General features: G+C 36.1%; 2 protein-coding genes across 3 annotated transcripts in view; one reads left to right on the top strand and one right to left on the bottom strand.

Moving 5' to 3' along the window:
* LOC101894872 (exostosin-1) overlaps positions 1-21,267 on the bottom strand; it is a 296,257-nt gene that overhangs the window by 105,173 nt on the left and 169,817 nt on the right. The window lies entirely within an intron of this gene.
* On the top strand, positions 2,654-13,229 carry LOC101901326 (lamin-C). Of its 2 annotated transcripts, none has more exons than XM_005189496.4 (4): positions 2,654-3,287; positions 9,712-10,306; positions 10,777-11,603; positions 11,675-13,229. In XM_005189496.4, the coding sequence occupies exons 1-4, from the start codon at positions 2,896-2,898 to the stop codon at positions 11,757-11,759; spliced, it is 1,899 nt and encodes a 632-aa protein (XP_005189553.1). In that variant the 5' UTR covers positions 2,654-2,895; the 3' UTR covers positions 11,760-13,229. The 2 variants fall into 2 exon arrangements, with proteins under 2 accessions (XP_005189553.1, XP_005189554.1); XM_005189497.4 differs by having other exon boundaries at positions 2,656-3,287; positions 10,777-11,520.

The raw sequence follows: 21,267 nt of genomic DNA, 5'->3' as shown, positions 1-21,267 counted from the left end.
CTATAGTCCCCATATAACGTTAACTGCATATGTCCGGTAGTTTTACGATTTAGATCACAAGCCGGATAAAACGATTTGTTTTAAAATCGGTAATTGTAGTTCATAATGGGTTCTGCAATCGGTGGCAAAAGATTGTTCATATTGGTCTAAGAATTGCATATAAAGGTACCCACCGATATTCGGTCTCTTTAAGATCCTAGCCATATTTTTCCACGGCGTTTTAAATTTAGTACTTAAGACTCGTAATAGACATAAATTCTTGTAGTAGAAAACTGTGTCCGCTTTGGAGTGGTGGGCCCATATAACGGTTCCATACATTTTTTTTTAATTTAAAACTTTAACTACATTCTACAACCGATCTCAGAGCTATTTGCAGATTAAAGTGGAACCCGTATGAATCAAGATGCATAAAGTTTGATAAGAATTATATATAATTCTTCCAAACAGGTACATATCAAACGAAGCTAATCTGCTTCCTAGGGGGCTTTCCATTTACACAGACGGATCAATGATGACATGGGAGCCTGTGTCTTCTTCGAAAAATTACTCCCACATGATCCGTTACTATCTTGAAGGCGACAGCACTGATTAAAACTCGGGAAGCTGATATAACTGAAGAGGCGAATATCCATGGGGATGGATAAGCGGCTGTTGAAGCTACTAACTCCTCCGTAATCAAATCTGTGCAGTCGTGAAGTGCAGATAGGCTCTAAAGATCTGCAAATTACTATCCGCTTCTGTGGGGTATCTGGCATTGTTATATTAAAGGACTTGAAAAGCCGATGTATTAACAGAAAAGGGTAAGTGGTCAATAGCCTCGATGTCATCGACACGAAAATGCTTCATTTTGTAATTTTACTAGAACATTGTACCTGGTTTTCAGAGAGAAAGCTAAAGTGAGATAGTGCAACGAAAAACGATGGTATAAAAACAAATTGGCCAGAGATCTCCTTAAAACACAGACCCTTCCAGATTTGAAACATTGAACGGACAATGATAGGAATATTAACAGGTCATCTTAACATTGGATCATAAACCTTCAAATGTGATTACTTAGACGCCGAATAAAGCAGACTGTACGAAAATGGGGAAGTGACGGAAGCGTCTGTACACCTATGCAACTATTCCGCTTTGCCGAGAGAGAGAGAGAGAGAGAGAGAGAGAGATAGAGAGAGAGAGAGATAGAGAGAGAGAAAGAGAGAGAACGAATTATGAGTGAACGTTCAACTCATGACCTTCGTCGTATAATTTGGCGAAAAGGGTAAACTATTTCTTCCAGTGCCCTTCACTCCATCCCGATGGCCAGATAGTATATTTAGGCATCGGGTCGTTGCGTGTGTTTTACACTTCGTTGTGGCCAAGAATCCTTTGCCATACATGTCCCAATCGAATCTTACCTGATCTGTGCTTGTTTAAAATACAGTTTGAAGTTTTCCCATTAAAGATACCACTGGTGTAATTCGTTGCTAGAGGATCCAGTTCTAGTGGAAAATATGCGGAAGACTTAATTTCCGACATGCGATTTGTGGCCTTGTATTAATGTGCGATGTGTTTTGTTTTCAAATTCCTGTTTCCATTAAAGTAGTCTGCATAATTTTATTGGAAAACAAGTAAAAACGCTGGGTCGAACTTTAAATATCCTCCACCACTTGGAGGGAACTTGGAAATTAAAAAAAAAAAAAAAAACATTGAAAAAATGCTGTTAAAAATCATTAAAGTACCGAATATAGGGAGTTACCGTTACAATTCCCGTGGATAATGCCGCTAAAAACATTAAAATACCAAATGTCTGGAGGTACAGTTATATGCGATCAATGCCAAAACGTGATCCCATTTTTATTATTATTTTATGCTGATCGAGTTTGTATATATATATATATATATATATATATATATATATATATATATATATATATATATATATATATATATATATATATATATATATATATATATATATATGTATATATATTTGTGGTATCTTAAACTTATGTTTCGCACATGAAATTTAATTACAGTTAGGCCCACTGTGCCAAAGAACTGCGTACACACTTATTACACTACATGTCATGTATGGCGGCGGTTTACTTTAGGGTTAAGGTAAAATAACTTTGTAGTTCTTAAAAACTACGTCGTTTTCAAAAAGAAGACAACTGGCTAGTGGGAAGATACAACAACAACAACGTTCAGTCTCAATGACAAGAGTTGGCCAAGGGAATGGGTGGGAAAAGCACAAGGAAGTCGGCAAGGAAGAAACAACAAGATAGTAACATAAGCAATAAATTAAACAACACGAATAGAAAACTACGTCAGCAGCAGAAGAAAGCTAATGCGAACAAAGTATAGACAAATCGAATGGGTGATGGGGAGGGGGGATAAGCAAAGCAAGACGTAGCTGAATAGATGGAGAACAAACTATGGCACACACAAGCAACGTAGCATTCCAAGTTATGGCAGTTCAGTAGTGCTAGAAAAAGAAGAGCCAACAAACAAATGAACAGAATCGAAATGAGAACCAGCAGCAACAAAACACTTAGCAAACGAGACGATGGCGTTGACGTTCGCAGTGGCTGGCTGGCTACGACGACTTGCTTCGTGGCCGCAACGTTCGGCACTGGTGATGATTTCATTTTGAATACCGCTGAGGTTAAATGTTTAGTTGAATTTTTCAAGTCCAAGCAACCAGACGTACAAAGTGAAGAAACAGAAATCAAATAAAATTAACAAGTCTCTAGAAATTGCAAAAAAGAATAGAGAAAAGCCAAGAGAGTTGAAAAAAAAAAAAAAAAACAACACACTATTTGTAAATAGATTAGAAAAGACGCGTCTTTTCCACAAAAAGAAAATTCGTACTTAATTCCAGAAACAGAAACTGAAACCCTTTGACCAATCACAATGTCTCAGAAACGTGTTACCTTGAGCACCAGCCGTGTATCGCGTGCCTCCACCTCTACACCCCAGGGTGGAAATCGTTTGGGCGCCGGTAGCCCCACCAGTCCCACCCGCACCAGCCGTCTCCAGGAGAAAGAAGAGCTGCAACATTTGAACGATCGTCTCGCGTGTTACATTGATCGCATGCGTCACCTGGAAAATGAGAACAATCGTTTGACCCAGGAGTTGCAATTGGCCCAGGACACAGTGACCCGTGAGGTGTCCAACATTAAGGCCTTGTATGAAAAGGAATTGTCCGCTGCCCGCAAACTATTGGATGAAGTGTCGAAGGAAAAGGCCAAATTGGAAATCGACATCAAGCGTTTGTGGGAGGAGAATGATGATTTGAAACAAAAGTAGGTATTCCAAGCAGAAGGAGGAGGAAAATGTAAATGGTATTTATTTATATTGTGAAATTATAATTTCGAAATAATGTGTGACAAATAGTTCCAGCAGTCGAAAGAAGGTCAAGACCTTCGTTACTTGTTATATACCATCTTTTTGAAGGCTATCCCCCAGTAGCCAAACACAAGGGCTTTTTTCAGTGGGAGCCGATTGGACACCCACATATACTGGATTGGTGTTATTGTTATTATTTTTTGTTTATATACCCCACACATACACACACAGACAGACACACCGACAGATAGACACATGGCCATATGTTGTTGTGTTTTGTTTTTGCATCAGGCCCTTTGGCTTACTGACGTGTCAACGGCAGACTAGCTGCCAGCTGTGTTCGTAGACGGTTTTTTCTTCGGTATTTATGGAATTATAGTTCAGCGTGTGATGACGATGATGTCATGCCTTTAGCTGGCTGTTGTTACACAGAATCTCCATGAAACATAAAGCTCCAAATGTTCAATGAATTTGAACCCCCTCTCCATCAAGAGCAACAACTAGATACATAGTTCCAAAAAAAATTGTGAACTAAAACAGAAATCGCAATAACATGGCCAATGATGTCATTCGTTATTTTTTTATTTCGTTCATTCTACGAACTCTTGTTGTTGTTGTTCTCTTTGAAAACGCAAAGAAACGAACTTCACACATTTTGCTAATAACATTGGCAGCGATGGCGACATCATCTCACGAGCTAGAAACGAACTGCTGACGCTGCCGTAGCTGCTGCTGCTGAACAAAGCAGAGCAAAGCGGCGCCGGTCATAGCTACAAGGCAAGCAAGTAAATAAACAAAGCAATAATAAAAATAATAACAATAACAAAAGCAACAGAAACAATAACAACAACTAAGAGGCAACATGTTTGAGGTGTAAAAAGGGGTGGTGGTGTTGTCATTAGTTTTGTTTGTAGAAAATAGAACATTTCCCCAATTTTGGTGGTGGAAGATTTTTCAAGATATCCTGGAATGAAATAAAATTTGGAGGGAAACAAAAACTTTGAAATATTTTTTGAAGTTTTTGAACATCGGAACTTTGTCACAAAGTTTCATGCAAATTGCAACATTTCCACAATTTTGGCGGAATTTTCAAAATCTCTCGGATCAAGATATTATCTTTAGTGGAGTTTTATCATTCTGGGGAATTATAGGAATTTTTGAATGCAGGAGCATTATGTTTTATGTAAATTGTAAAATTTCCCATTTAGAAAACTTTTTGAAAATCTTCTAGAAATACATATTCCAAAGAGAGAATTTAAATTTTCTGAAGACAAAATGGCATGAATACTATCTTAAGCCTGCAAAACTATATAATTTAAACATTTTATTTTCTTGAAAATCTACATAAAAGTTCTGTACAAGTCCTCTGGTGGGAAGAGTACAATTCGTAAGTTCTAGAATTTATTTTAGGCGAAGCCAGACATGCTATATCCCGAAAGTCAAGCGAAAGATGTGTAAGCTTCGGAAAATCTGTAAATTTGTGAAAAATTCAGAGCCAAAAACTTTTTTGCTCTGGAGAAGTTATTGAATTTGGTTTATTCAGTTTCAATATCGCATTAACTTCGAAATGCAAAAAATGGGTACGAAACCTCTCTTAGACGGTCCCGATCGACATCCCTAATAGATAAGTTGAACACATGTTTTCGTAGATTTTTTGCATTGAACCCTAAAATTGTTGTTTATTTTTAGTACATTTCGGTTTGTTTACATTGCAACGAATGAGAGAGGTTGAATGAAATCCAAAATGGGAGAGCTTAAATAAATCAATGACGTTTATTTGTGAGAAACTAAAACCCAACGATTTACAAATGGTTGGGGGACTAATTTATTGAAAATGTTTGAAGTCCAATGGCGCCTAAGCTATATGTTTTTACATTGGTTTGCCAGATCTTGCTGATCTGGAATCAGCCAATGTACTTGGGCGCCAACATGACCCATAGAGCTTAGGCTTAAGCTTAGGCCATTAGACTTAAATAATTTAGTCCCTCAACCAACTGTAACTATTTAAAGTTTCTAGTACGGACAGAGTACAACTACACAGAGACTGATGTGGCCAGAGATAATTTTCTGGTTCCAAAGACGTATACAAGGTTCTGCCAATCCAAAGTGGCGCCTTTTCTGATATTTTTGTACATTTTATTTAAGGATATAATTTATTGATAGTTGTCTTCCGTAATGAATTCAAATTTAATTTCCCTTTAATGGTCTTCATTATAAGCGGCTCCTTTCAAAGTTCCTGCTAGGTTCTTCAAATCTCTTTTATGGACTCCACTAAAACTAGCTCCTTCCCTGCTTAAATTTATTTGCAATGATATTTCATCGAAAATACTGTACTAAATAATAATAATATAGAATTTCAAAATCAATTTAAACTCGTTTCTAATTGATATTTTTTAAGAACAAGAAAAATGAATTGGGAATTAAAATTTCGAAAATATTACCGGTTCTATTTTATGGCCATCCTATCCCCCCGTTTTGTATGTATTTTGGTTGCTTCTTGAGTCACAGACCACAAAAACCTTATATTTTTGATGGTGGTCGGTCACTTAACTCTGAAGGCCATCAGACAAACAATAACGCAACCAACCACATACATACAAACAAACAAATATACATACCAACCTATCCACAGACGCCCCCAAAGTACCAAGGGACGAATTAGTATTGTTCCGTTCTGTTCTCTTCTATCAATGGCAATGGCGGCCATGATGGCCAGCCAAACAAGGTCAAAATGTTCAATAATAATGTAAATGTGAATGGTGGATATATGTGTGTGTGTGTGTGTTTGTTAAACATAGAGCGTCTAAAGCATTTTGTTAACAACAGCAATGATGTCAGCTTTATTAAAATAAACAAGAATCTAATGTTCTCAATTACAATATGCGTATGTACAACCATACACACACACAGAGACACATCGAAATATCCCTTCATCACCTACAAATATCAAACATGTATGAAATGGGTTTTAATTTCTGAATAAATAATGAAGTCATTCATAAACCCATTACAGGAAATGAGAGATACAGACAACGAATGTGAATCAACATCAATCTCTAACATTAAAATTGCCAACAACAATTTTGAATCAACATCGAACTCAAACTCTCCAATAACGATGCCATTTCATTTAAAATTCGATTCTTTTTTTTGTGATTTCTCCATTCGAAAATTCATCAGAGAACAATAATTAGTTATGGCAATAAAACATAAATTATTTTTCTTTTTTTTTTTTTGCATATTTTACCTCATCAGATAACCCCCCCTACTAGCCAGTACAAACAAATAAAGCATGTTGTTTGTTTCCGCTTGTGTGTGTGTGGTGTTGGGGAAGGGGAAGGGGAGACGGGAATGGCCTCAGATGAGTTTTGATGAGATGAGAGCTAACCAAATTTGTTTTGACATTTTTACTCTTTCATTTATTTATTTTTGCGTGAGTGTCTGCTTTTGTGAGTAAATTTAGATTAGCTTTGATAAGTACCGGCCCACAAGAGCTCTCCACATGACAAATATTGTTGTTTAAAAAAAAATAACAATAAAAAAAACGTCAGCACCACTCCAAAAATCATGCCGGCAACCTTGAATTTAATATTTAGAAATTTTAGAATTTTTCTTTAGTTTTGAAATATGTTTTTTTTTTTTTATCTAAGAGGAATGCTTTAAAAATACCAACTAAGCGAAATAAATAAAGATAAAAAACAATACAGCGAAAGGGGGAACGTACTCCTCTTTCAGTTGGGATTAGACAAGAGATTGTAACTCTCTTTAAACGATATAATGAAGAGAAAATTCCAGAAGAGTTTTTTTCATTGTTCTCTGTGTGTGAAAGAGATCGTAACATTTATTATTGTCTGATTCATGCAATAGAAATGAAGTTGATCGTTTTAACTGGAAATTTCTGGATTTTTTCTATAAACGAGTAATTTATTTTCAAAATTACTACTTTAGGAAATTGTCAAAAATTAATATAATAAAAAGAGCTCTGCTCATTTAGGAACAATTACTTGAGACATAATATTTTGAATAGACCCCTTAAAGTGTTAGAGTCATCCTTAATTAGCTCGAAATTCTGAAGTAAATTAAATTAAATCGAAATTAAATCGAAATTAATCAACAGAGCCTTTTTTTCGTGACCATGTAATGAGTAAGGTTGCCGCAGAGTGTTAGTGTTCGACTAAAAACCAGGAGGTTGGGAGTTCGAAGCTCGAGTAAGTAATTGCGATTACAAAAAAAAATTGGTTAGGAAACTCATTTTTTGGTAATGAAAATTTTTGTTGCGAATAATACAGCTTTCCCGGCAACAAATAATCTACCAGAGAAAAATTAATAGACACATGATAGAATCCTAGTTAAAGCACCTTACACATCTCATTACCAAACCATTATTATCTCACGGTCATGTCATTAGTAAAAAGTGGTTATTTCTTTGACCACAAATCTAATGGATTAGTAAACCGATTTGTAATGCAAAGCTTTGCTGGGATATAGCCCTCGAATAGGTAAATTTGTCGTTTTATAGTTTTTTTTTAAAAATCTATTATTATTTGTTTTTAGATTTGACTCAATTTCGTAAGATATTTTTTTAACAATTCCAAAAAAGGGTTTGAACATGGAGTTAACAAAGTGTCAGAAATGTGGGCAAATCTTTCAACTTTTGGCTCAATGGCAATTTCTTATGGCCTACGACCCCGGGCTTATGTTTTTGATATTTGACCACATGGGCCGTCGTAATTAGCTGAATTGTGGGCATGTATTTTTGATGATTCAAACATTTTCAGCGATATACAACCAGAGTCTTTTTTTTTTTTTTTGTAATCCGTCCAAAGATCACAAAAATGCTAAATTTAAACGAAACTTTCCCATAAATCATCAACGATTTGTTTAATAATAGAATGAATTCTTATGACAGCCAAAATATTTCCATTAATTTTCACCTCTCCTCGAATGCGGATCACATAATGAGATTCGCACATAATGCCCTCAAATATAATGGCCAACATAAATTAGCGTCATCTGACAAAAAAAAAAAAGAAAAAATACAACAACGACTGACAAGGCTAGTTAATGCTTTTGTTTTCGAAAACGTTTTGCAAAGCAAATATGTGAAAGACAAAATTTATGATTTAGACCAAAATAAATAAATACAGTAAAGCCTCCAAATAGGAGACAAGTATGCTGAGCGGATATTTTCTAAAAATCGTACAACTTTTTGGAAATACATTTCTCGAAAGGGACATATTTATGCTGATGGCCACATAACCCCTTACAATGTAATGTGAACAAGGAACACATACGAGAAATATACTCCCAAGTTACAAGCAATGATTTACGGTGCAACAGAGAGTGCGTAGCCGACTGCTATGGAAGTCAAGTGAGAGAAATAATTATTTTTTAGATATTTTTTAGGAAATTGGCAATTTTGCTTGAAAATCTAATTTTAGCCGGTTTCGACTACAATGTAACTCAAGTGATGCATTCAATATATTCAATGTAACTCTCCCAAAATATTATTTTTTTTAATTTCTCAAAATAAACTATTGCCATAGCTTTTTAAAAATATATAATTTTTTTAATTAGTTACTTGTTTTTACAATATTTCATTATGAAAATTCACTAAATTTTCGGTATATAAAAAGATCTCCCACCCATTTTCCACGACCCTGCTATTCAAGCTAGTTCACTAATATGATTGGTACAGTCAACCAAAAGTGTTGTCATCCCAATAAAACTTAGACGTATTCCCTGGCATATTTTCCCATGCCTCCACCCACCACAACAGCATAATTTCGTATACGTATCCGCGAAATATTTTTAGAAAAAAATCCCATAAATTACAAAACGTTATGAAAATAGAATGCCAAAGACAAACACTTGTGTGACACTGAAAGAAAAATATATATTTCCATCAAACTTTCATTATCACTAATGACAATGATGATGATGATCATTTTTCTAACGATGACAATCATTAATGTTTTTTAGTTAGTGTTGGAGAGGAAACTTTTTTTGATTTAAAAATTAAATCATTTGACATTTTTAATGCCATTCGAAACCTATGCTCACACAATACAAATCTAACAAACCAAAAGGTTTGATGATGTAAATCCAACGTTTTGGTATTCCGAAAACAAGTTTCTCACATTCAATACTCGCATAGAAATTAAAGCAGCAACAGGCAGCATAACAGAGCACACATGGTATTTTGTAAGCATTAAAATTTAGAGCTGACGTCATTTTCTCCTCTCCCTCTCTCTCTCTATCTACCGCTTACTTTGATGTCAACTACCTTAGAAATTAGCATAAACAATAAATTATTCCAATACCAAACTATTGACAAAATTTTAATCGTTTCACTTCTCTTTTCCCCCGCTCTTCTTTCAGATTGGAGAAAAAGACCAAAGATTGTGCCCTGGCCGAGAACAGTGCCCGCGTATTCGAGAGCCGTTTCAATGAAGTCAATGGCAAATACAACCAAGCCCTGGCCGATCGCAAGAAGGCCGAGGACTTGGCCAAGGATTTGCAGGCCGAAAATGCCCGCCTCCTCAAGCAGTTGGATGATTTGCGCAAACAACTCGAGGCCGAAACCTTGGCCCGTGTCGATTTGGAGAACCAAAATCAAAGCTTGCGCGAAGAGTTGAGCTTCAAGGATCAAGTGCATGTACGCGAATTGACCGAAACTCGTTCTCGCCGTCAAATCGAAATCAGCGAATTGGATGGTCGTCTGTCCAAGGAATACGAGGCTAAATTGCAACAATCTCTACAGGAATTGCGCGATCAATACGAGTCTCAGATGCGTGCCAATCGTGAGGAAATTGAGCTGTTGTACGACAATGAAATTAAGAATCTCCAGGCTGCCGCCAATCGTGCCAACAATGCATCGGCTCATGTCCATGAAGAGCTGAGAATGATGCGCACCAAGATTGATGGTCTGAATAATAAGATTAAGGATTTGGAGGGCATCAATGCTGGTTTGAATGTGAGTATCAAGGGTTTTTAGGGTTGGGCATGGATTGTGGAGATAGAAAAGGGGGAAACCCATGTGAAGGACATGCAATATAAGGCACCAACATAGCCAGAGTGGAGGCCCCGGCCCTCTCTGATATTACATTTTTTTTTAATTTTGTTAAAAATCTTATTTTTTGACGATTGGGCCTCACCCAAAATGTTATCGAAAGCATTTCTGGGGTTTGAATATGTTAAGTATCCTCAAGAAATACCAGTTTCCAAGTATCAATTTTGAAAATCACTTCAGAATTATTAGCAGGTTTTAACAAATAAAAATCTATAACTGTTAAAAATTCACAAAATTTGAATTTTTTGCTTGAAATTAATTTTTGAACTAACTCTCGACCCTCTCTGCCTCCACAATGAACGTACCCTGTACCCTACAACAATAACAACAAAAACAATTCAAATAACAATTTTTTCATTCTTTACGCCTCGCAGGTTCGCATCCGTGAGCTGGAAGATTTGTTGGACAGCGAACGTGCCCGCCACAATCAATATGTCGCCTCCTTGGAAGCCGAATTGCAGCGCATGCGCGACGAAATGGCCAAACAGCTGCAAGAATACCAAGACCTTATGGACATCAAGGTCTCGTTGGATTTGGAAATTGCCGCCTACGACAAATTGTTGGGCGGTGAGGAGAGACGACTCAACATCACCTCCCCGGCTCGCAGCAGCCACAATTCATCGCACGCCGATGGCGGCTATTCCAATGGCACCCATTTGTCAGTCAGCTCCAGTTCGGCCTATCGCTCGGGTCGTGTTACCCCCAGTGGCCGTCGTTCCGCCACTCCAAGTGGCAGTGCTGGTGGCAGCGCTGTGAAACGTCGTCGCACTGTCATCGATGAGTCCGAAGATCGCAGTTTGGCCGATTTCACCGTCAACTCTGCGGCCAAGGGTGATTTGCAAATCTTGGAAGCCGACAGCGAGGGACGTTACATTAAGTTGCACAACAAAGGCACCGATGAGATCAATCTAACCGGCTGGCAATTAACCCGCATTGCCGGCGACGAGGAGTTGGCCTTCAAATTCACCCGTGGCACCAAAGTGTCGCCCGGCGAGACCGTTACCATTTGGTCCGTGGACGCCGGTGTTGCCCACGAGCCACCCAGCAATTTGGTAATGAAGAAGAAATGGCCCGTGGCCGACTCGATGCGCAGTATTTTGTCCAATGCCGACAAAGAGGTGAGATTACTGTCGATTTACAACACTTGTAACAAATGTAACATTTGTCGTCACTGTCACCATCTTGAGTTTGATTTAGATCAGTTATGTCTAATTTAAAATCTGCCGATCCGAGTTCAACTAATTTTATCTTATATTTCTCTTTGCCTTGCAGGATGTTGCCAGCTACGAACGTGTCCGTTCAAACATTTCCAGCCACGCCTCGAGGCATAGGCAGACCAGCAGTGGTTTCACGTTAGGCTCTGGTTCCACATCCACCGGTGTCAGGAGTCTGTTCTCATTGCTCTTCTAAGCGGAGGGGCGGGGGAGACGGATGGTGCTCACCAAGGATAACACAAACACATTCATACATGAACAAAAAGAACAACATCCATCCATCCATCCATACACGCATACAAACCAATCATCTCATACCGACGCAGACAGACGCTGACGCAGAAGAAGAAGAAGAAAATCAACTGAACAAGAAACGGACAAATATAGACTAGCCATAGCGCCTAGGAACTGGACAGGATATTTTGTTGAACCGCTAAAATGTTAGTGTCAATGGAACAAACAAACAAAAGCCTTTAACATCTTCATCAAGAGAGTGGGGAGTTATTCTCAAAAAAATCCCAATTCGCTCTCTTGTTAGATGGTGACTCGTATAGCTTAGTTTCAGGAATCCGAACGAGGATGTCCTACCACTGTACTTCTCTCAGTTAAACATATCAAGAGACTTTTTTTTCTATTTTACCATAAATTTTTAAGATTTTTTTTTGTTTTAAAAATTTCTCATTTCCTTTTTTTTTTTTTTTTTTGATTTTAACTTCAATTTTGTGGTAAAAAAGTTCAATGCTATTTCTAATTTTACTATAATTTAAATTTTTGTAAGAACAATACAAAAAACAAATCCCCAATACCCAAGAATACTGAGTATTCTTGCAGGAGACGTAAGTATGAATTAAAAAATATTTTTTTTTATTAATTTAAAAATACAAAAAAAAAAAGCAAAAAAAAAAAACAATTTGTATATCTTGTTGAGTTTTTTTTTCTCATGTATAAGTTTTTACTCCGAACTATTATGATTCCTGTATAATTTAGTATTTAGAGGACAAAAGAAAATGTAAAGATTTTGGGTGCAAAGGGTAATTTGCCCAACCAACCAACCAAGAAGCCGAAAAATAGAGAATCGGATCTTGAGATCCAAGGATTTTTAATGAAGTGATGTTCAGTACTTAGCCCGGGTTGAGCGTGTGCCTTCATGTGGAAATTCAATTCCATTTACAAATAATTAAATTGATTCCATTTCAAATTTAATTAAGAAAAAAATCTACACCATTACCAACCCGCACACACACACACGACGTAGCACACCCATAATTGTTAAATCTCAAATAGAGCAGCACTTCATGGCTTTGCAAAAAAAAGAAAAATATTAAAAAAATATATATGTGTATTTAAAGTATATTCAATGTTGCATTTATGTTAAATAAATCTTTAAAAACTGTTATACTGATACATAGGGGGGTTGTGTGGGCCTATTCCGCGCATTCAAACTTACGTGCTTATAACAGTAATAATAAATTCAATAAAAAAGAACAAAAACAAAAACATATTTACATTTCAAAACATATTTCAAAAATAATAAAATAAAACAAAAAAATACATATTGGTTGCAAAATACAACAACAATAAAATTTAAACAAAAAACACAAAAACAACAACAACATGAATTGTTTTATTTCGAAATGGAATTGCAAAAGATGATAATCAGCTTTAAACGTATTTGTGGCCAGCTTTGGTCGGCTTTGCATCGGACGAAGTTGAATGGCTTTGGTTTTTAAATCCGTCCATGGACGAAATGCCGCTTTGGTTAGTTTTCAATAGCACATCATATTGTCGTTATTAAGTGTCGGATTTATAAAGTCCGAAACAAAACCAGCAGACGGACAGACCGACGGACAAACAAAATAGTAGAAGGGGGGAAAATTACATTCACACATTTGTGAAAAGTCCTTAAAATCCCTGCATTTAATAAATATGTACAGAGGAATGTATGTGTATATGTGTGTGTGTGTGAAGTGGATTATAAAGCCTTCACTACACCATTGACTTATCAATTGCAACGATAAAAATAATTATTATTATTTAAGAGTATCAGATGCAACAACAACAGCAACATTTTTATTTATCCTCTTACATTTTGGAATTTGGAAAAGTATTTGCCACTCAAGCGTTATTATTCGATCAAATCGTCGCTTTGTCCGATTAAGTGTAAGATTAAATGGGTTTTTGGTTTAGCTATATGTGTTATCCAAAATTCAATAAGCTTGATTGGGCCAAAGAGTTTTCAACACCTCGAAACATTGATGATGTAATATATCGATCTTCCTATCTCACCGAGGTGACTCGATTTATTTACGATCACAATTATTGTCCGATCCTCAGAAATTTTGTACGATGTTATGGTTTGGGGAAGGGATAAAATTAGAGCTTTAGCTTATTTTACAGTCGCTCTACAGGTCACAATTATAGACAAATCGGCGTGATTTTGCATGGTTAGTCATCACCGACGATCCTCATTACTATGAGTAATAAGGACAAGTAAAATAGTATAATAGTATAGTTTTTACGACAGATATAATACCCCCAGCCTACCGTTTTGGTTATTCAAACTGGAGAGGTTCCGAAGCAATTGGCCAATATTAACCAATTCGTACTAGATTTGGGCTATATCGACTAATTCCTATACATAATATAAGATAGGTGCAAATTTTTGGAAAATGTGGAAATATGGGTGAGGTAACAGATACAACGGACGGATAACAATATAAGAATGTTCTGGTTATTTAGAAATATTTAGATATAGCAATGGTAAAGAATCCCTGACGTGTTTCACAAGATATGACGGAGAAAAGTATTTAAAATTGTTAGCCTTTGTGGGCGAGGTACCAGAAGGGGTTCGCAGATGTATATTATCTTCACAACAGATCTTGTGTTAGCAAAAATGTTTTAAGTGGGAAATTTGAGGAGATGAATGGATTGATTCGGATGCTTATTTCGCTTTTTTCAAAATCTTGAACCCTATGTGGGGGAGGCACCAGAAGAAATGGTTCAATCTCTACCATCTTTATAACACATATTGTGTTGATGGAAATATTCAGATGTGCCAAGTCTAAATGGAATCGGATGGTAATTTCGCGTTTTATGAACTTAATGGAAATTCAAAATTTCGACCAACACTAGATCATTTAAAGACAACCGGATTCTTACATCAAATTTTTTAAGGATTATAATTATTCAAAATTTTTACCCTTTGTGGGGGATGCACTTGATGGAGTGGACCGATATTATTCATTTTTGCATCTGACCTAGAACTGGTGCAAATATTAGGATTTGCAAAGCCAGAGCAAAATTGGATCATTGATTCCCATTTTGTGCAGAAAAAAATATTTTTTTTGAAAATTTTGACCTTTTGTGGGGGGAGGTACCGGAAGGAGTGGACCGATATACTCCATTTAACATCAGACATTCGGCTAGTGCACGTCCCAAGTTTTTGCTGGGAAATATTCCAATATGCGAAGCTTAAAGTTAACTGAAGAATATTTTCGCATTTTATAACAGTTTTTGTTATCGTTATTATCGGAAGTTCATTTCATATTTTTTTCAAATTTTAACCTTTTTATGCTCTTGACCTAAGTCCGAAATAAATTACAGTGGGTCAAGTTTGGGCTATACCAGTACTCGATTAGTTTTATTTTTGAACTTTTGGACCGTAATAGATGGTAATATTTTATTTTTACACTTGCTCTAACATATACCAAAATATTGGGATGTGTAAAATTTGGAGAAAATCGCACAGTGATTTCCCACTCTAAAGAGAGCAAAAGTTTGCGGTATATTATCTCCTCCCGTCGCACAGAGGGGTGAAATCACAAAAAAGGAGATTAATTAAAAACCAGTAAGGAAAGCTCAAAAGTCGGACGGGGCCGACTATATGATACCCTACACAACTATGCATATTTAGTAGAGCTCTCGTAAAAAGGTTTATACAGGGCATTTCAGAGCTCTATGAGGTATTTGGTACAAAATCAAAATCTATCTAATTCCATCGTGCATTTTACGAACTATAGCTATCTCTGAACCGGGTTTCTCCAAATTTGACGTATTAGCTTCTAGCCTGAATTCGGTCTTATGTACGAAAATTCAGGTGATTTGGGCTGATATTGGCCATTTGATGCACAATTAACACGAAATCGGATGAAGATATATATGGGAGGCATATCCAAATCGGAACAGATTTTAATAAAATTAAAATCAACTATTTTTGGGCTTTATCTGATATCTTGTGCCAAATATCATTCCTGTGGAGTGCATATTACGAATGTGAGGGACTTAAAGACCAAATCGGATGAAAGATATATATGGGAGCTATAGCTATATCTGAACCGATTTTTATTAAAATTGGTCTACTTGCTTCTAAGCTGGTTTCGGTCGGATTTACCAAAATTGATGCTATTACGGCCATTTGGTGGTCAATCACCCGAAATCGGATTAAGATATATATGGGAGCTATATCCAAATCTGAACCGATTTCGATAAAATGTAAAACAGCTATTCCTGTGCTCCATCTAATACCCGGTACCAAATATCACGGTTGTGAAGTGAATATTACGAATGTAAGGGACTAAAACACTAAATCGGATGAAACATATATATGGTTGCTATATCTATATCTGAACCGATTTTCACTAAATTTGATATACTTGCTTCTAGGCTGAATTTGGTCCGATGTACTAAAATTCAGTCCATTTGGACTTATATCGGCCATTTGGTGCACAATTAACCCGAAATCGGATGAAGATATATATGGGAGCTATATCCAAATCTGAACCGATTTCTATAAAATTACAAACAGCTATTTCTGGGCTGTATCTTATATCTGGTACCAAATATCATTCTTGTGGAGTGCATATTACGAATGTGAGAGGCTTAAACACCAAATCGGATTAAACATATATATGGGAACTATAGCTGTTTCTGAACCGATTTTCTCCAAATTTGTTGTATTTGCTTTAAGGCTAATCTCGGTCACATGTGCCAAAATTCGGGCCATTTGTGCTGATATTGGCCATTTGGTGGTCAATTAACCCGAAATCGGATGAAGATATATATGGGAGCTATATCCAAATCTGAACCGATTTCGATAAAATTTAAAACAGCTATTTCTGTGCTTCGTCTAATACCTGGTACCAAATATCACGGTTGAGGAGTGCATAGTAGGAATGTGAGGGACTTAAAGATCAAATCGGATGAAAGATATATATGGGAGCTATAGCTATATCTGAACCGATTTTCTCCAAATTTGATATAATTGCTTTTAGGCCGAACTCGGTTGGGTGTGCCAAAATTCAGGTAATTTGGACTGATAGTGGACATTTGGTGCACATTTAACCCGAAATCGGATGAAGATATATATGGGAGCTATATCTAAATTTGATCCGATTCTCACTAATTTCAATAGGGTTCGTCCTTGGGCCAAAAAAATATTGTTTGGAAAATTTCATCTCAATCGGATAATAAATGCGACCTGCATTTTGTTCACAAGAATACATGGACAGACGGACGGACGGACGGACAGACGGACTGACATGCATAAATCGACTCAGAAAGTGATTCTATGAAGGTTCTCAAAAGTAACTATGGGTCTATCTCGTTTCCTTCTCCATGTTACAAATAAATGCACAAAGACATAATACCCTTACCACTATGTGGTGTAAGGTATTAAAATAAATTTGTCTTTAGAATAAACATACAAAATTCTACTTCAGTAGTGGGATTCTCTGACGCATTTTTTGAGTTACCGACAAATATCGGTACGTTGTCTAGTTTTCTAATTACACAGTGCTAAAGTTGATAAATGTTTCACCTTTTCAAGAAGAAGGAAAAGTTAAATGTTTTAATTTTTTGAAATGTAATAATTTAGATTTTTTCCATAAAAAGTGAACATTTTAAAATGGAAACATCGACTGTTATCAGTGTTTTAGAATGAAAAAGTTGTAAAAACAGTGCTTTAAAGATATTTAAAAAATTAATGCAAAATATGTCCATATTTTCGCAATATACAAAAAGTATATGGAGTAAATAAAATTATATCACAAAGGTCCTAAAATATTCGTTTGTATTTTAGCATGGAACGTCATCTTTTATAATCAACACAAAAAAATTGTGCCGTTTTGTTTTATTAACAAAATGGTGAAGATAATCAACTGATTTTGCGATGAATTTACTTTGATTAAATGTTTTATATATTCCAATAACTAAGTTAAAGCGTGGTTCTATATTGGCAATTTGAAGTTTTTATTCATTAAGAAACAAAATACCAAATAATAAATAGGATCAATATATAAAGGAGGACATATCTTCACACAAAATTCAGCAGGAAAAGATTATGTCAGCTCTGAACTCAAAATGTCAGAATGTGGTCAAAAGATTAAAAAAAATCAAGAAGTAACGCTATATGAGGGCCATATCTTTACATGTTTCTACCAAAATCCGTTCGCATAATTTCAAATTGTACCAAACTTAGTGCATTTTAGTACTTTTTACGGATAATTTTCGAATTTCAGGAAACCCTTTTACATGGACTATCCTACATAACATCAAAGTTTCAGATTTTCAGCTCTATTCTTTCTCCAAATACCAACGTTAATACTATTTAGTACTTTTCGTACGTTATAGTACAATTCCAAATTCCTCAAACAAACCGCACAAAGTGAGATCATAATGACACATTGTAGACTTCCTACTCAATCCCTTACCCAAAAACCAAATTTAGTACCATTTAGTACGTATTTCCAAAACTACCTTCAAATCTCAATGTTACACACAAACAGTGATCCTAATACCAAATTTTAGATTTCAGGTAAAATCCGTTCAAACAATGCCATAATTTGGTGCACATAATTACAAAGTTCCAAAAACTTACTACATAATCCAAATGTCAGGAATCCAGCTTTATAGGATCACCCAAATCAAGATTTAACAAATTTAGTACAAATTTCCATAACTACCTACATCATATATTCCAATAAATATCTTATTTCCAAATTTGAGGATTTTAACTCTACCGGTTCTCCTAAAATTTAAATTGTAACAGATTTAGTACAATTTTGTACACATAAGTACGAATTTCCAGAACTTCGTACATATCCCCAATCATACAATGCAATAGTAATCTTATTTCCAAATTTCAACATTTCAGCTCTATCAGTTCAACCAAATCAAAATCAATCAAATTTAGTACCATTTAGTACTTTTAGTGCACATGAGTACAATTTCGAAAACTACCTCCATATTCCAATACTGCACTTCACCCGTAACATTAAAATAACATTTTAAATCTGCTCCTCCAAATTCTCCAAAATTTAGTACCGTTTAGTACTTTTCGTATACATGAGTACACACTTCCAAAACTACCTCTTTACATCGACCCTACTCCTCAACTTTGATGTAACTAAATTGAATACAAATTCGATTTGGGTGAAACGGCACAGCTGGAAAGTTGAAATTTCGAAATAACACTTCTATTGCATTGTAGGATTGAGGTATGTACAAAGTTCTGGAAATTCGTACTTATTTGTACTAAATGGTACTAAATTTGTTATAACTTAAATTTTGGGAGATCTGGTAGAGTTGAAATCCTGAAATTTGGGAAAATTGTTTTCTAAAATTAGAGTTTTTGCCAATGAAATTGAATTCTGAACCACTGTGACTCGCTGTGACCTAACAGTTCTTCTAATCCTTAAAATCTATTACCCCACCTGTGTCATTTTAAAAGTGCATTGCGTATCTTGTATCATACTTAAATTGCCAGCTTGGGTGAATGACATTTTGTAAACATATAATTAAATCTGCCCAGTATATAGTGCCAATATTACGTAGCCGAAAATGGTTAAGAAGCCACATGAATTAGTACTTCGCAGAATAAACTACACATCACTTATATCGACGTTCCGAATCGAAACTTTACCGAATTGTTTGTCTAATTATCGTTTCCTTTTTGTCCTGCCTCTGGGAGAATACTTAACAATCCGCAGCTTAAAAATTGAAACCGCCATCCACCTCCACCGCGAAGAGAAATTTGTTAAATTCCAAACTGAAATATAAATTTATTTTAATGGTTTTGAGGATTAGTTTCAGTAGTTCCTGTATTGGGTGGTCCTAGGGCTTTGCCTATTGTCGTTTTCTTTATTTCCTTTTCATAGTTTGCATTTTTTTCTCCTGGCCGCTCTGCTTTCATTGTGTCCATCTAAGCCTCAACAGTTCGTCCATTGGCCTCAAGAGGCCGTTTATTGGGTCACTTGTGTCGCAGGCCAGTTTTCGAGTCGGAATATCGTCCTGTCCGTGTGTGGGTGTTTGTGAGTGAATTTGTTTGAATAAGTGTGATTTTGTTATCGTCCTTTCACCCCTTTTCAAGTCAACTGCCTCGGTAGAAGAAGAGGTAGCCAACAACACCAGTCACTGTATAATTTAGTGAGTCGGGTCATGATAAGTACGTGTGAATGAGTCAAGAGGCAAGGGCAAGAGGAAAGAGCATCAAAATGCAAATGCCAAGTCTTGCAGGTCCTTTCACTCGATGTATGCCTTTATGATCGGTGTGTTTGTGTGTGTATGTGTGTGTGTGTGTGTGTGTGAGAGTATGTGTGCGTTTTTTAGATTGGTTGAAGCGATTGTCCTGCTCATGACAGACCATCGCGTTCGTTTGGAGTTGCTCGGTGTCATTTCAGCCACAAAACCCTCACCCTCTTTAAGTGAGTTCTGTTGTTCAGAAGGTTAATAAAGTACTTTGCTGTTTCGTAGTTGCTTTTTCTCCGAAACCTTTTCCCTTTTTGCAAAGCTTCTATTTTTTCGGTTTGAAGGCATCAGATATGCCTCTGTGCGGAGAGTATGTGAGTGGGTGAAATTTTTCAAATATTTTTTTTCAAAGTTGTGTTTTCGTAAACACTTTTGCTTGGCCTCCTTCACAAACGAATCGCATACACTGACTGAACGAAAACAAAGGGCGTGTAGATGTCAAAGCATTTGACAGTTCCACTACTGTTGCAATAAATGACAATGTTGGTAAGTCAAACATTTATGTACAGAAAGTCCTTAAATGTTTGCGGACGCACTGTTTTAGAGGCGGATGGGTTGGAAATTGAAAGAAAATTTATTCGGATAAAGTTGCTTGACCACTTGAAAAAGCTTCTAGCAAGTTTTTAGACTTAAAAAATACAATTCTGTTCATTTTCAAAATTTTGGAGAGTTGTGAGACCAAATAACTAGACATTTTATGTAAATTAACAAAAAGATCCTTACAACAAAGGCAGTAAGACATAAGTCTAGACAAAATTTAATTAAATATTTTCAAATGTAGGTCTGGAGTTAACCTTAGTATAACTAAAGATCTTCCATTATTTGGTTGTTGTTTTTGCAGCCTGGCTCTGCTTGGGGGTTGGTTGGATACAGTACACCTGTTCCTAAAAGTATGAGTGATTTCGCATATTTCTTATCCCTCATACGCGTAGTTTTTATGCAATCGACCGGAGTCCACGGAACTAGTTCGCTTTATCGAAATAGATTGGTACAATTCTAGTTCATAGCTGAGTAGGTTTGTGTGGGTAATTGAAAAGTTGCAGAATGTCATCTCTACCACATGTTCTGCGCAGTACTATTCATTAGGTCCCAAAAAAAATTGAGACTTCCGCACCATCCTGATCTCAG

Source organism: Musca domestica, unplaced genomic scaffold, assembly GCF_030504385.1.
Source record: "Musca domestica strain aabys unplaced genomic scaffold, Musca_domestica.polishedcontigs.V.1.1 31, whole genome shotgun sequence".
Taxonomy (NCBI): domain Eukaryota; kingdom Metazoa; phylum Arthropoda; class Insecta; order Diptera; family Muscidae; genus Musca; species Musca domestica.
The sequence above is the reverse complement of the archived record's forward strand: the minus strand, read 5'-3'. Positions and strand labels throughout refer to the sequence as shown.